Source organism: Heterodontus francisci, chromosome 19, assembly GCF_036365525.1.
Source record: "Heterodontus francisci isolate sHetFra1 chromosome 19, sHetFra1.hap1, whole genome shotgun sequence".
NCBI lineage: Eukaryota > Metazoa > Chordata > Chondrichthyes > Heterodontiformes > Heterodontidae > Heterodontus > Heterodontus francisci.
Window position 1 is genome coordinate 71,424,531 of NC_090389.1, and position 15,251 is coordinate 71,439,781.

Below are 15,251 nucleotides of genomic sequence, written 5' to 3' on the forward strand. Positions count from 1 at the left end.
CAGCAATAGTTTAAATCAATGTTCATATGACAAAATTAATATGCCTCATTCTTGGGGGGGCGGTGTGGTCTGCATGACATTGGTTTAACTGTGTTTGCACAAAATTCTTTTTATGTGCTATGCATTCTATGTTAGATAATGTAAAGAGAAGGAAAATATTCAGGTTAGTCTTTGAAAAAGGAACATATTTTCAGTACAAACTGTTAACAGCTAGCCACCCGCCAGCCAATAAATGTCATACATTTGGAGTCAAAGTGAACAATTTGAGGCCAAAGATTGATGGATATCCCACGAGATGAAGACACAAGTTACCAACAACATACCTAGGATAGTCTATGAGGGCAGTAATGAAGAACCTTTCAATCCTGCCGACCAGACCTCTTATTTCAAGGGAAACTGAGCTGCCAGAGACATTTTGAAAGCAGCGAATAAAACACTCAATTGTTTTGGCAAAAACTATTTCTGTTCAGTTAGAAAAAAAGTCGAAAAAGCAATGAATCATAATTAAACTGCTTTCTAAAATTGCATGGAAGGACTTTGAAATTAGTCAGTGTAATATTATTGGATAAACGCATCATGTGTTTTTCTGAAATTCCTTCCTCTATCTTAGGGGAGGTGCAAACTTGTAATTTTTGGACAACTTTTTTTTTATTTTAGAGAAATAGTTTTTGTATTTGCTGCCTTTACTAAATTTGCTGTGGGCTTTTCTAGCTTTTTATGTTCTGCAATTAATTTGTGCTCTTAAAAGGTGTGAGACACAATTTGGAATAATTTTGTAACAGTCACTATAATGTTCATAATTTGTAGTTCATTTTAAACCTTTCAGTTTTTGCAGATTCAATGATTAGTTTGTGAAATAAGTGGATCCTCAATATTTTAAAATAAGCTTCTGTTATAGAACAAACGGAGGTGTGAATGCAAGGAAGGATTCAGAGGTGATGGTATCCAATGTCTGGTAAATGCCAAACCCCCTGTCGATCGCTGCCTTGAAATGATTGGCTTATGTCATTCTAATGCTTTTTGCATTGATCTCCACTTCCAAGGTGAGAATTTATTTTGCTATGTTGCATCATTTTATTTAATTTTTATTTTACTATTAAGAAGGTTACATAAAACATTATTTGGATATGACTCTATGATAACCAACATTTTTATTTGCATGGACCCAGGAAACTTTTCTTTTAATAACTGTTTCTCGAAACAGAAACAAATCCTTGCACAAGTTTGCAAACCAACATTGTCAAGATTCAGCAATTCAGTTGGTAGTGCAAAAATGTGGTTTTTTTAATTTATTAGTTGTGGATGTGGATATCACTGGCAAGGCCAGCATTTATTGCCCATCCTTGTAGTGATGGGCTACCTTCTTGAACCGCTGCAATCCACGTGGTGTGGGTACGCCCAAAGTTAGTTGGGGAGTTCCAAGATTTTGACCCAGGGACAATGAAGAAACGGCGATATATTTCCAAGTCACCCATGATGTGTAACCTGCATGGGTACTTGAAGGTTGTGACCTTCCCATGTGCCTGCTGCCCTTGTCCTGCTAGGTGGTACAGCTTGCAAGTTTGGAAGATGCTGTCAAAGAAGCTTTGGCGAGTAGCTGCAATGCATCTTGTGGATGGTACACACTGCAGCCATTGTGCCAGTATTGGCTGTAGTGAATGTTTAAGATAGTGGATACAACTTGCTAGGCCACTCAGAAGGCAGTTAACAGCCAATCACATTGTTGTGGGTCTGGAATCACATATAGAGCGTCAGGTTTCCTTCCCTAAAGGACATTAGTGAACCAGTTAGGTTTTTACGACAATCCAATAGCTTTATGGTCACCATTACTTCTTCTTTGGCCTCCTGAGACAATGGGTAAGCGCCTAGAGGTGGTCAGTGGTGTCAGTCGCTGTGAGGCAACTATGGAGTGACCTCTCCATGGCGCATGCCTGGGCGAATGTATGGAGGTTGAGAGTTGCCCAAGCGTCAAAACCCCCCTCTCGGCCTTTCTGGTGGGGTCCAAAGGAGTGCAGAGCACGACGTTTGGCACCGGTATGGCTGCAGGAACTGCCGGAAACATGCCAAAGGTGACACATGACCGCCTACGGGGTTCCACTCCGGATTTTCTGTTAGGGTTTACTCCCTTAGCCGTGGTCTCTCCCGAGACGTACTGATGCTAGCTTTATACTCTAGATTTATTTAATTAGCTGAATTCAAGTTCACACACTGCCATGGTGGGATTTGAACTCGCATCTCCAGATTATTAGTCCAGTAATATAACAGTGATGACAACTATTCAAACCAGGAGGATCTCAGGTTCATGCTTAGTTCTCAGCTGTGACATTGCTGAGTGAAGTACAATTCTTCTACTTTCTCATCCTAGGGAATAAATTTAACAAAGATTCCACTCCTCCCCACCTCCTACCTCCTGCTTACAGTTCAGTGATCCATGCCGAAAGTGATATGCATGGCTATCAGGTCAGGTCAGGATTGGCTGCGGTGCCCCACCCATGTTGAATAACCCGCTGACAATCCAAGTCGTGTCTAGGCTCACTAATGAAGAGAAGACAATTGACTGAGCTACCAATAAATCGCTGGCTCGCACAGAACAGTCCCAAGATAATGCAAGGTTTAGCAAACAATCTCTCGTGTTTATATGCTCAGTTGACCTGTTGTAGAACAGCTAGGATGCACATCTTTTGGAGGTTTCATGGGAATGATACATAATTCAGCAGTGAAAGTCATATCACAGTCATTTTGTGAAATAACCATCAGCCATTTAGATCAATGTATGTAGCAATGTTGTTCATTTTTCCAGATAAAACAGCTGGAGTATTCCATTTGCAGTCACCCAGTGGGAAGTACAAGTTTACCTTTGAAGGTGCAACAGCTGCCTGCAAGGATGAGGGGGCTACGCTGGCAAGCTTTGATCAACTTGCTGCTGCCCAGCAGGTAAATGACTATACAAACAGGGTAATTAGCAGAGTTTAATTTTACATGTGTGTATGTGCCTTAAATTATATTTTATTTAGTGGAGCAGAGTTGTTCACTACCCCCCAGGTAAATGGACTTCATCATACTTATATGTAGATTTCCACTGGAATTTAGGTAGTGCTGTCAGTGAGGAAGTGGACCAACAAAAATAAGAAGGCAATTTTCTTTCTGCCTTGAAGTGCAGGATTGACTCCACCATTTTCCTGCTGTTTGTGGTATCCCACTTTCTTCATGTTATTCTTCTTCTATTTTTCCCTCAGATTTTCTCCCTTTCCTCTTCCTTTCCTAAAGATGACTATGGCTGATGTGATTGGGTGGCCAGTAGCCCTATAGGTCCTTGCCCAAGTGACCATTCTTAATGTGTGAGTCTGGACGGCGAACAGGTTATTTATCATGGAAAGGGCATCACAGTTGAGCCTGGTCCAGTCTTCAAATGTGCACAGTGCAGGTGCCACTAAATAATTATCTGGAGCAAAATCCTGGCTAATGTTTCCAATCGCTGGGCTGGAAATGCTGAGACCACACTCTAGCCGAAATCAATGCCCCTACAGCTGGGATGTGCAAGCTTTCGTCTTTGTGAGCAGATCTGTATAGATCTTCAGGTCCATGAAACTCAAACAGGGCAAGCCAAAATAGATAACCACAAGTTGGACTTAGTAGGGTTTTGAGGACTGGACTGCTAGGACTCAGGTTACACTTAAGTCCTGGGGCTGCCCTACCTCATGCAGTGCAGTTAACACTAGCCATTTGGAAGGTTCTGCTGTATTCTCGTTCTTTTTCCTTTTTTTCCCTTTGTGTCCTCCGAAGTGTTTTGAATCTGTCCATCTGCTTTGACACAACTGCAATGTGCTGGCACAAAGTTACCTCTCCGGCATGAAGTTGACAAGTTAGCCCATCAATCCTTCATGCACTTGCTCATGCTTCTAGTTTTTGCAGTGTATAAAATTATCAGAGGATATTCCACATAATGTATAAATATATTGCTTGATGTAATAAAGTATAGCTATTTTTTTTTTTAAGACTAACAAATTCAAAAGCTGCAGAAGGCTTGATGCAGAGTGTTAATAGTGTTGACAAACTATTGCGTTCATTTGTTCTGGGGACACTGGATTTATGGGACTGCAATAATCCATAATATCAATAATTACAGTAATACAATGCTAAAACATAATCAATATCATACATCCTTTCCAGGACCACATTGACTGCTGTTAGCACAGTGACAATTAAGTGGTTCATCGATTATTATATTTTGTAAAAAATAACATAGCTAAGATAACATAGATAAAATGTAAACTATCTCTACAATTAATTGCCAGTAGACTGGTAATAAAGCTGAGGTATCCAATGATCTTGATGTAGCAACTGAGTGACAGAATATTGGTTCCCCGTAACTAAATGGGCTCTTCATAAGCTACTTATCAATTGTTTCCTTGATTTATCCTGCACAGTTTGGTTACCACCTCTGTATAGTTGGATGGATGGCTGATATGAAGGCAGGGTATCCCACAACCCACTCAAACCCTAACTGTGGCTCCAGCAAGATTGGTATCATTGATTATGGAATGCGAACAAATCTCAGTGAGCTTTGGGATGCTTACTGCTTTAGAGAGCAAGGTAAGCAAGGAATTCAATACATTCCTTAGTTAAATTTACTTTTATTTTCTAAGGAGAACATGTGAATCAATATTTGATTTGTAAAATATTTACGGTACACTAATTGGTTGGTATTTTTCTGGCACAATTACTTCATAGATATTCAGTGTGTGTGTGAAGAAGGTTTTGTGGGTGATGGTTATTCCTGTAATGGGAACCTTGTGGAAGTGCTCTCCAGTTTCTCCAATTTTTCAGTCTTTTATTCTGTAAGTATTATTCCTGTATAACTTTATTTCCTTTTGTTTATGTGTGGTCAACAGTGCATATTATTATTTTCTGTTTTTGTTAGAAATTGTTAGATTATGCCAATGCGACTGAAGAAGGAATGGAATTCCTAGAATTCCTGTCAGATGAGACAACCAATGAAACGTTGTTCGTTCCCTTAGACTCTGGCTTTGGAGAAAATGAGGTAGGAAATTTTGTGTTTCCTGAACGTTACCTTCCTGCTCAAAACAAACCAAATATACAATTATCAAGGACACAAGTGACATGGAACTTTGTTAACAATTGATTATGCTAATTAAAGAACCCATTCAGATATCTATACGGTTATTTCTTCTTCAATGAGGATTGATGTTTGCAGTTGCTAATCTGTCGGTGATGACAGGTTCTTTATGAACTTATAATGTTTTATTTGGGAGTTTGTGAGTAAAAAATCTGCACTAATATAGAAATAGAACAATAGGTTGATAATGGCAGGTAAAATTAGGATCAAGAGACTCTGCTGTCAGACAGACATGTAAAAATTAATTGCAGATTTGTTCTGAGGCTTCCTGTCCAGATGAGAGAAGCTTGGTTTGTAAATCATAAGATATCTTAAAATGGCCATAGTTCTTAGCTGAGCCACTGTGTAGTAGAGGCAATATGCTTGGAAGGTTAAGAATCAAGGATAGCTATGCTGCTAATCATGATAAAATCAAAAGTCATTCCTGTGTAAAAGGATGTGGCTTTTCTTTTTTAAAAAAAGGTCATTTTCTGAACTCGAGGAGTTTATGCAGTGAGTAGCCATCCACATGGACCAGAAAGGTGTGAGGTTCAATCAAATGCAGCATTACAAAGTACAATAATAGGATTGCTACAGGAGGGTCAAATCAACCAGGATTTTCACTCATAGCATCTCCTGTTTACACACATGTGACTAAGGTGAAGAGAGGATTAATTTTATTTGTGATTATATCAACTGGGCAAATAGCCTGCAAACACATACTGTCAAGTCCCTATATGAATAATGGTTACTTGGGCAAAATATCAGAGGGTTCATGGTACTCATGGTACTGTTTTGCACTAAGAAGACAATGTTTTCAGGAGAGGAGGACAAGGTATGAGAGGGAAGCCACCACACATAGAACTGTACTGCAACAATGAGTCAATGAGGCAAGGCTCTGCACTGGGAGGACACAAACAGAAATATATTGTATTGTGCATTCAAAGTCTGAATAATGTCTCCAGTACTAATATGAAGACTTGCATTGACAGCACATTAGGCCCTTTGTTCTGTGCCAGCTCTTTGCTACAGGAATCCAAAACTAATCCCACTTCCCTGCTTTTTCCTCATGGTTCTGTGCCTTCCACTGCTTCAAATATTTTTCTGTTTTTCTCTTAAAAATGCAGTAGTCTCTGTCTGACCATTCATTTGACAAAGCATTTTGTGCTGCAGCAGTTCTTTGCACAAAGAAATGTCTCCAAACCTCTCTCACTCTTTTAGTGACAATCTTAAATAGGTTACCCCCTGGCATTGATTCCTCATATAAACTTATTCTTTCCTTATTCATTTATCAACACCCTTCATAATTTCAAAAATCTAATGACTCTTCTCTTGGCATTCTCTGCCATTTAGTGGAAATGATTCCAGTATTTTACATCTTTCCTCATAACTATGTTCTTTAATGTGTAGTGAATTATGCTGCATACTTCCTATGGTTTTAAATGACTTTTCTGGATTACCTCTCGCTCTGTCACCTCCTCCATCCCTGCAAACCTCCAAGATCTCTGTGTTTCTCAATTCTGGCCTCTTGCACATCCCCAATGTTAATTGCGTTACTTTGATGGTGGTGCTTTCAGCTGCCTAGGCCCTAAACTCTTGAGGGCTGAATTTTCTCAGGCCCTTGGAGGCTGGGGGGAGGGGGGGGGCGGTGCGGTTGGGGGAGAAAACTTTGGAAAAAAGGCTTTGGGTTGGTTTGCCAATGAGGTCCTGCCTCCATCCACTTTTCCCAGGAGTGGGCAGAGTCCAATGCTGGCAACCTGCTCGTCCGCAGTGGGATGCCAATTAAGATCATTGAGTGACTAATTAGCAGCAACTTTCACGCCACACGGCAAATTTGCCAGCATCGTGTGGGCCCCCCTGCAGTTCCAGCACCCCAGCAAGTGAGAGGAGGTAGCTGCACAGTGGGAAGTAGAGGCTGCGTTACAGCTGAAGGGAATCTAAGTGTTTCTGGCAGAAAATGGCAAGCCTGCTGTCTTCCTATGTCACAGCCTGATGCTCATGGCGAAATTCAGCCCTGAAATTCCCGCCCTAAGCCTCTCCACTTCTCTGCCTTTCCTCCTTTAAGACACTCCTTAAAAACCTACCTCTTTGATCAATCTTTTGTTTATCTGCCTTAATATCTCCTATGTGGCTTGGTGTCAAATTTTGTTTAATAGCATGCCTGTGAAGCACCTTGGAACATTTTACTACTTAAACAGTGCTATATAAATACAACTTGTTGTTGTATATGCATATATCACTCAGAAACATGGCAAAACATTTACTTGCAACGAATTCTTGTGAGTAACTTGTGTAGGCAAACCTAGTTATTTTAGACACAGTAAGATCCCACAAACTGCAGCGAAAAGAATTACCTGTTTGTGGGTAATGGTTGTGAGAGGATTGTAAGCAAGAGGATCAGGAACACCCTCTGCTTGTCTTCAGGCAAAACCATGGGATCTTTAATATCCACCCTGTACCAGCAAACAGTGCCTTACCTTAATGACTCATCTTAAAGGCATCATAGAAATCCAAGTTGTTAAAGGAAAGCATCGCCAGCAATGTAGCACTCCCTCAGTGCTTCAGTGGCTTGTCAGGCTAGGTGGTGGGCTAGGAAATAGGACATGAACTCACAATCTTCTGCCTCAAAGCATGCTAAAACTGAGCCAGTCTTACAATTATAGTTTATTGTAATTGCACAACCCCCAGTGCGAAATTAATACTTAAATATTTCTTATTGTCTCTAGACCTTGCTATGGAGGGATCTTGAAAACCACATCTCCAGGAACAATAGTTTTATTTACTATGATGAGTTGAGTAATGATACACTCATTTCATCCAGGCTAGGATATGATCTTCTCATTGTTGAAGCTGCACCTGCAAATCATACTCTCTTCAATGTAAGTATATTAGAGCTTTTCTATTGGAAGACAAAACTAGCTGCCCATTTTAAAAGGTCAAATACCTTTCAAAACCTAGATCTAGCAGTAATACATGTGGTAGAAACATTGCTGTGTCCTTTATCTTTCCTACAATGTAGATTTTCAGAACATTGACAATGTCAAGCAAGGTACAGTTACAAAATAAAAGTGCTCGTACTGATAGCAAGAATCAATGTTAGTCCTGCAAATGGGCTTCCTGGAAGAGAGTTTTATTTTAATTGACCTTCAGCTGCACTGCACTCCTTTGCTAGTGTTACACTGTTCACATGTATAAAAAGTAAACTTATTGAAAATTTTAATAGTTAATTTGCACCGTAATTCTTTACTAAAAAGAAAAGCTACACATCCTGGAAATCTGAAATAAAAACAGAAAATGCTGGACATATACAGGAGGTCAATCAGCATCTCTGAAGAACATACAAACTAGGAGCAGGAGTAGGCCTCTCGGCCCCTTGAGCCTGCCCTGCCATTCAATAAGATCATGGCTGATCTGATTGTAACCTCAACTCCACATTCCTGCCTACCCCCGATAACCTTTCACCCCCTCACAGGAAATGCTTGCAGGTGCATAGTCTGTGATTTCTGAGCTATTAATACTAATGGACAAAATAATCACCGGCTCTTGTAATTTTCTGCTATGAGTGTGGCTTCCAGCTAGGAGCACTAGATCTCAAACTGGCCTCTTGCATGTTTTAGGTGGTTATTTAGATGGTTGTAGAGAAAATGATGCTGTCATATTTGGGTGTATGATGCATTCCCAGAACTAAAAACAGTAAAATAATAATGTCTCTTTGTAGGACAGAAGAGAAATCGTAAGGGGAAGGGGGGATAATGGTGCAGTGGTGGATGAAGATAACAAGATATTCCAAAAAACATAAAAAGCTAGGATAGTAAATAGTATACGAAAAGACAAGGCAAGACAAAAGTCAAAGCTGTGGAGTAGAAAGAAAAATGACACAGGACTTCTGAAATTAAAACATGAAATTCCAGCAATAGAGAGTAAATCTGCTCGTCGCAAAAATAGGGGAGAGAAAGCCCTCAAACACAGGATCCTCCTCCAGATGTGTCCTACACACCTGAAGAGTTAACCCATCTGCATGCTGTCAGACAACCCACATCCCAGCAACGAATAATATCTTTCTTGACTGGAAATCTGGCAAGTAACTGTGCCATTTTGCTATATTCTATGGAAGAGCATTCTGCTGATTCTTTACTTCCATAATTGACCACATTTTCTAATAGCATTTTACCATCATTTTCCCTGACTGAATGCTTTATAGTGGGCAGATTTCCCAATAAAGCGATCCCTTGTAAGGCACAGCATTCAAAATATAATGCTTTAATTACAAGGTTATTTTACAATCCAGTCCTTTTGGATAGTATGCCTGACCTGGGATCATTTTTAATGGGAGGCTTTTCTGCAATCAAGCAAGAAGGGAACAAAAAAAAAGGCAAATGGCACAGTTGCACAGTGAGCAACGTTACCGCTGGATTTTTCCATCTTCTAGTCACAAAGTTCAGAACTATGCAGACTCTGTCTATATAGAGCTGGTTCTCTGATCCTGTGCTGCTAGCAATGAGTTGCACTCACGGGAAATGCATTGCAGGTGCATAGCCTGTGATTTCTGAGCTATTAATATTAATGGACAAAAAAAAATCACTGGTTCTTTACTTGTAATTTCCTGCCATGAGCGTGGCTCCCAGCTGGAAGCACTAGATCTCAAACTGGCCTCTTGCATGTTTTAGATGGTTGTTGAGTTTGAATTTTGCCCTCACGTCACTTTTGACATAATTTATGTATGTAAATTAGTAACACATTTGAAGAGCCATTTGGCTGGGAATTTGCCCACATATTACATTCCATATCCGGTAGGGTAACTACAATGCAGAAAGGAATTTCAAACCAATTATATTGTAAGTTCCATAGGAAAAATCACATTAGCTGCAAACCTTAGCTTATTTTGCTTATGACCAGGACTTTAGTGGCTGACAATGTAACCATTATTTAAAGGCTACTTTTCTTCAGTTTGAGTGGCGATTTATAACAGTTAGGATTAAGAACACGCAAATAAAGAACAGGAAAAGACCAGCTCGCCTATCAAGCCCATCCCATCCTGGCCATGTGCAACTTCTGCAGACTATCAACCCATTCTGCAACCACCTCCCACCATCACCACCCCCACTCTCCAGGAGACCACGTTGCTTGGGTAACAACCTCCAATGACCCCAAAAAGTCTATGCTTTTCTAAAGCAGCAGCTTTGAGCACAGACCCTGTATAGTATATGCATGGCTCATTATTGCCTCTATCTGAGTGCATCATGCTACATTTATCTAGATTATAAGACATCTACCAGATTCAGGCCCATTTCCCCATCACATCTGGGTCCATCTGAAACTTTTAGCATCTAAGTTTTTAAACATGCATCATCCATAAACCTGTGGATAGTTTCCCTGACACCTTTATCCAGATCATTGTTAAAGATGAAGAAGCGTAATATCCCCAACACTAGGTTCCACTTGTGACCAAACCCCATGCAGCACAAAGTTGGCCTGCCAATCCTAGAAGACTCAACCTTACTTAGTCTTTTATATGACACATTGTCAAAAGCTTTTGGAAGGTCAAGGTAGACCAGGGCTTCCAACATCCACCAACTTTCTTCTTCAAAAATTCAACCAAGGCGATGACAGGACCATCTTTCCCAGAAGCTAAAGCTCAGCTTCCAGATAATCCCTTCTGTTTCAGGTGATCATAAATCCATTTCTTAACAATTGTTTCTAGCAGCTTGCCCAGAACTGAATTCAAGCTAATGTACCTATAGTTTCCTGTTTCTGACTGGTTGCTCTTTTAAATATCAGTCCATAGGAACAATCCCAGACCCCAGGAAGCTATTAAGTATATGAGCAAGTGTCTGTCACAGTGCAGCCCTCATTTCTTTGAGACATCTGCATTTCTTTTATTGGGTACAAACGTATAGGCATTTAATGTGTTCATCTGGAATTGCTCCTTTTGCTATATCTGAGGAGGTATTAAGTCATTTCACATGATTTAATGTCTCTGCTAAAGAGGAATTTCAAGCAGATACATTGGTTGCAAGTACACACACATATCTCTGATGTTTACTATGCTGTCCCTGTGCTAAATAAATGCTGGATTCAGAGTCTAACAGTTGAATGCAACTTGAAGTCTCTCCAGGTGTGGTTGTTGAATAGCTTGTGGTGGGTAGGTGTTCAAGGCAATTTGTCTGCAGCAGGCATCACACAGGTCTTTCAGCAAGGTGTGTAGCAACAGATCTGCTTGGGGTTTGAAGTAGCTTGGCAACACGTGCCAACACCAAAAACAACAACTCACAGCGTCACTTGGAAGCTTCACTTGTAGCAGAACCTGTCTCTCAAGGATTGGCCTTCAGAACCATCAAAGATGCACCAAGAGAAGCCATCCCACCTAAATGGATTGTTTGCTGTGTGTCCATCATCTTTCACAGAGGGAAGAATGCCAACAACATGTTTTTCCAGGCGGCAGTCACACCCCTCAGTTTAATTAGAGCAATGAACAATGGTCAGGGACAAGAGGGTGTGACTGCGAGTCAGGCAGGTATGGGGATCCAGGACGAGGTGATGGAGGATCATTGGCCCTTGACTTTGGCCAACAGGTAGGAGGTACTTGCTACCTGTGGATGAGACTGCAGGGTGGATGAGCAAACTAACTGACCACAGCACCATAATGCAGGAAGCCATTCAAGTGGGGGGAGTGAAAAGGAATATGGTAGTGATAGGGGATACTACAGTCACGGGATAGATACTATTCCCTGCAGCTGCGACTGGGCATTCCAAAGATTGTGTTGCCTGCTGGTACCAGGGTTAAAGACATCTCCTTGTGCTGGAGATGGATTTGGAGTGGGAGGGGAAGGATCCAGTTGTCATGGTTCACCAACGCTATAGGGAGAACTAGGAATGGTATTCTGCTAACAGAGTTTGAGGAGTTAGGGTCTAAATAAAAATGCAGAACCTCAAAGGTAATAATGTCAGGATTGAAGACTGAAAAATTATGGCCAGTGTCTCTGCAATTTCCACTCTCACTTCCCTCAGTATCCTTGGATGTATCTCATCCGGTCCTGGTGCCTTATCAACTTTAAGTACAGACAGCCTATTTAATACATCATCCTTATCAATTTTTAAACTCTTCTAATGTCTGAATTACCTCTCTTTCACCATTTCCTGGGTTGCATCTTCTTCCTTGTTAAAGACCGATGCAAAGTATTCATTTAATACTTCAGCTATGCCCTATGCCTCCATGCGTAAATCCCCTTGTTGGTCCCTTATTGGCCCACTCCTCCTTTTACCATCTTTTTACTATTTATGTGTCGATAGAAAACTTTGGGATTCCCTTTTATGTTAGCTGCCAGTCTCTGTTCATACTCTTTCTTTGCTTCTCTTATTTGTTTTTGCACTTCCCCTCTGGACCTTCTATATTCAGCCTGGTTCTCAATAGTATTCTCTGTCACCTGGCATCTGTCAGAAGCACACTTTTTCTTCTTTATCTTAATCTCTATCTCTTTTGTCAGGGAGCTCTGGATTTGTTTACCCTACCTTTCCCCTTCGAGGGAACATACCTGACTGTGCCCAAACTATCTCTTCTTTAATGATAACCCATTGTTCAATTATCCCTTCTTTGAAAGTAGCCCATTGTTCAGCTTTCAAGATGGAGATCCCAGTGCAGGACACTTAACCTTCAAACACAGAAAGATCGCTCCAGGAGGGGCACGAAATTGCCAAGGCAGGGATCCCCCTGCTGTTTTGGCCTGGCACCGGGGGCTCCACCTCCCTCACAAAATCCAGCCCTTGGTCTCCCAATTTAAGGAAGAATATAATTGTATTGGAGATGGTACAGCAAAGGTTCACTAGATTGTTTCCTGGGATGAAAGGGCACTCCTATGATGAAATGCTGAGTAAATTGGGCCTATACTCTTAGAAGAATGGGAGGTGATCTCATTGAAACATGTAAGATTCTGACGGGGCTTGGCAGGGTTAAGACAGACAGTTTGTTTCCCCTGACAGGGGAGTCTAGAACACAGGGCCACAGTCTCAGGATAAGGAGCCGATCATTTAGAGCAGGGATGAGAAGAAATTTCCTCACTCAAAGGGTTATGAATCTTTGGAATTCTCTACCCCAGAGTGTTGTGGATGCATCGTTCTTGAGTAATTTTAAGGCTGAGAGAGACAGGTTTTTGGTCTCTCAGGAGTATGAGGAGCAGATCTGAAAGTGTATTTGAGGGAAATGATCAGCCATGATCATATTGAATGGCAGAGCAGGCTCGAGGGACCATATGATCTACTCCTGCTCCTATTTCTTATGTTCCTCACAAATGGAGACTAGACTGAGGATAGAGACAGCGGCAATAGCTCATATTTATTTGCTGTGGTTTGAACTGGAATCAAATTTATTGTTGAACTAACTCTACTTTCATATTGGCAGAGCTCAAAGCTTGTGAATGGCAGGCATATTTTGAAATGGGATATAGTTGCCAGCAATGGAATTATCCATGGCATAGAGGGACCTCTAACAATTCCTCGTCCGGTAAGTGTTTCACAGGAGATTATAGACACCAATAGGCTTTCTTCAATATTTGAAACTTTGAAGGGATGAATGAAATAGACAAACTGGGTGGTTTTATTTTAATAAAAAAAAGTCAACAGATGAAACTCTCCACCGAACAAAGGCAGTGGAGGGGTGCCACCACCACTTTCCTATATCTTCCACCTCTAAGACTCAGAGTGAAATCTAGCATAGACTGATTGATGGGGCAGAAATCCTCCCTTCTTTGTTTCTACCAAAATGTGGGATGCGGGAGGAGGACAGTCTCAATCTATTTCCTAGTGCATGTGAGGCCACAACACAAGAGCAGTCATAGTTCAGGACCAGTTATCAAGTTTGAACAGTAAGGTTACAATGACTACTGGTGTCAATGGAAATATCTCACTATTGCAGCAGAGGCCCTTTTGTGTTAAGAGTTAAGGCATATTGCTGGGGATTGAATGCAAAGAACTTCATCTTTCAACTGGGAGACTGTATAATGGTGAAGAAATTTTGAAAAAAATCTTCTATTCCACACTGCTGACATTCTTTACCTTAAGCACACAAGCAATCCTACCTTTAAATGCGGTAATGGGGAAAAAATTTACATCTATTTCATATAAAACAGAACCACTGTTAGTGGCCAGCAGTACACTGTTAGTGAACTGGCCCACAGACTGGAAGTTCCAGCTTTCATACCCAGCCTCAGCTGCAACTTGTACTTGGGCTCGTCCAGGTGATGAACTGACTCGGTTGGGTCACCATCTGTAACGCCAAGAGACAATGTACCTATTGATGGAAGGGAAGGAGTGAATAGTCAGGGGTTCCCACTCATATGAACATACAAATTAGGAGCAGGAGTAGGCCACTCAGCCCCTCGAGCCTGCTCCGCCATTCAATAAGATCATGGCTGATCTGATTGTAACCTCAACTCCACATTTCCACCTACCCCAGATAACCTTTCATCCCCTCGCTTATCAAGTCCATTTCAATATTTAAAGGCTTTGCTTCCACTGCCTTTTGAGGAAGAGAGGTCCCAAGACTCACAACTCTTGGATCTCACTTCTGCACTAATTATTGACTGGTCACAGAGCAGCAATGGTGGAGACTGATAAGATGACTTCTGTTACAAACTCACGGGACACTAGTCTGATATGTACTCTGTCTTTAATGAAACTGACTGTAATGGCTGCTTGCAGTCAGAGTGCCTCGTAGTAGAGGTCACATGACTATGCCAAGCCAGGAGGCACATTAGTACAGTATTGCATTTCAATCCCAAACATCCCTCTTTTCATACAAAAAAAATTTGTATGCATTATGATTTACACTGAGAGTTGCCCAAGTTACCCACTATGCACACAACTGTTCTCATGCATTAGCAGTTCGTTATTCATGTCAGTCTCTGCACATGCATTGCATACATAATCATTAAATCATGCCGGTCTCTTAATTGTGCACGTGCGCAATGTTGTTGATTGTTCATCTGGTTGATTTTCCTTCTCCAGCGAGTGTCATTCCCCTGTCACTTGTTGCCATGGTAACTGTTGCTGTTCCATTTCTGTTGTTGGGGCTGATGGTAGTTCTGTGGTCTATGCAGTTGGTGAGTTCTTATCTTCATGATTGACGGAACAGCTTCTCTAG

General features: G+C 41.1%; 1 protein-coding gene across 1 annotated transcript in view; it reads left to right on the forward strand.

The window, feature by feature from the left end:
• The window catches only part of LOC137380165 (stabilin-1-like), a 257,422-nt gene that overhangs the window by 232,823 nt on the left and 9,348 nt on the right, over window positions 1–15,251 (forward strand). The window contains exons 60-66 of the mRNA XM_068051908.1: window positions 899–1,043; window positions 2,801–2,934; window positions 4,428–4,593; window positions 4,732–4,838; window positions 4,922–5,041; window positions 7,843–7,995; window positions 13,512–13,613. Coding sequence (XP_067908009.1) covers window positions 899–1,043; window positions 2,801–2,934; window positions 4,428–4,593; window positions 4,732–4,838; window positions 4,922–5,041; window positions 7,843–7,995; window positions 13,512–13,613 — 927 coding nt within the window. The remainder of the gene's footprint in view (window positions 1–898; window positions 1,044–2,800; window positions 2,935–4,427; window positions 4,594–4,731; window positions 4,839–4,921; window positions 5,042–7,842; window positions 7,996–13,511; window positions 13,614–15,251) is intronic.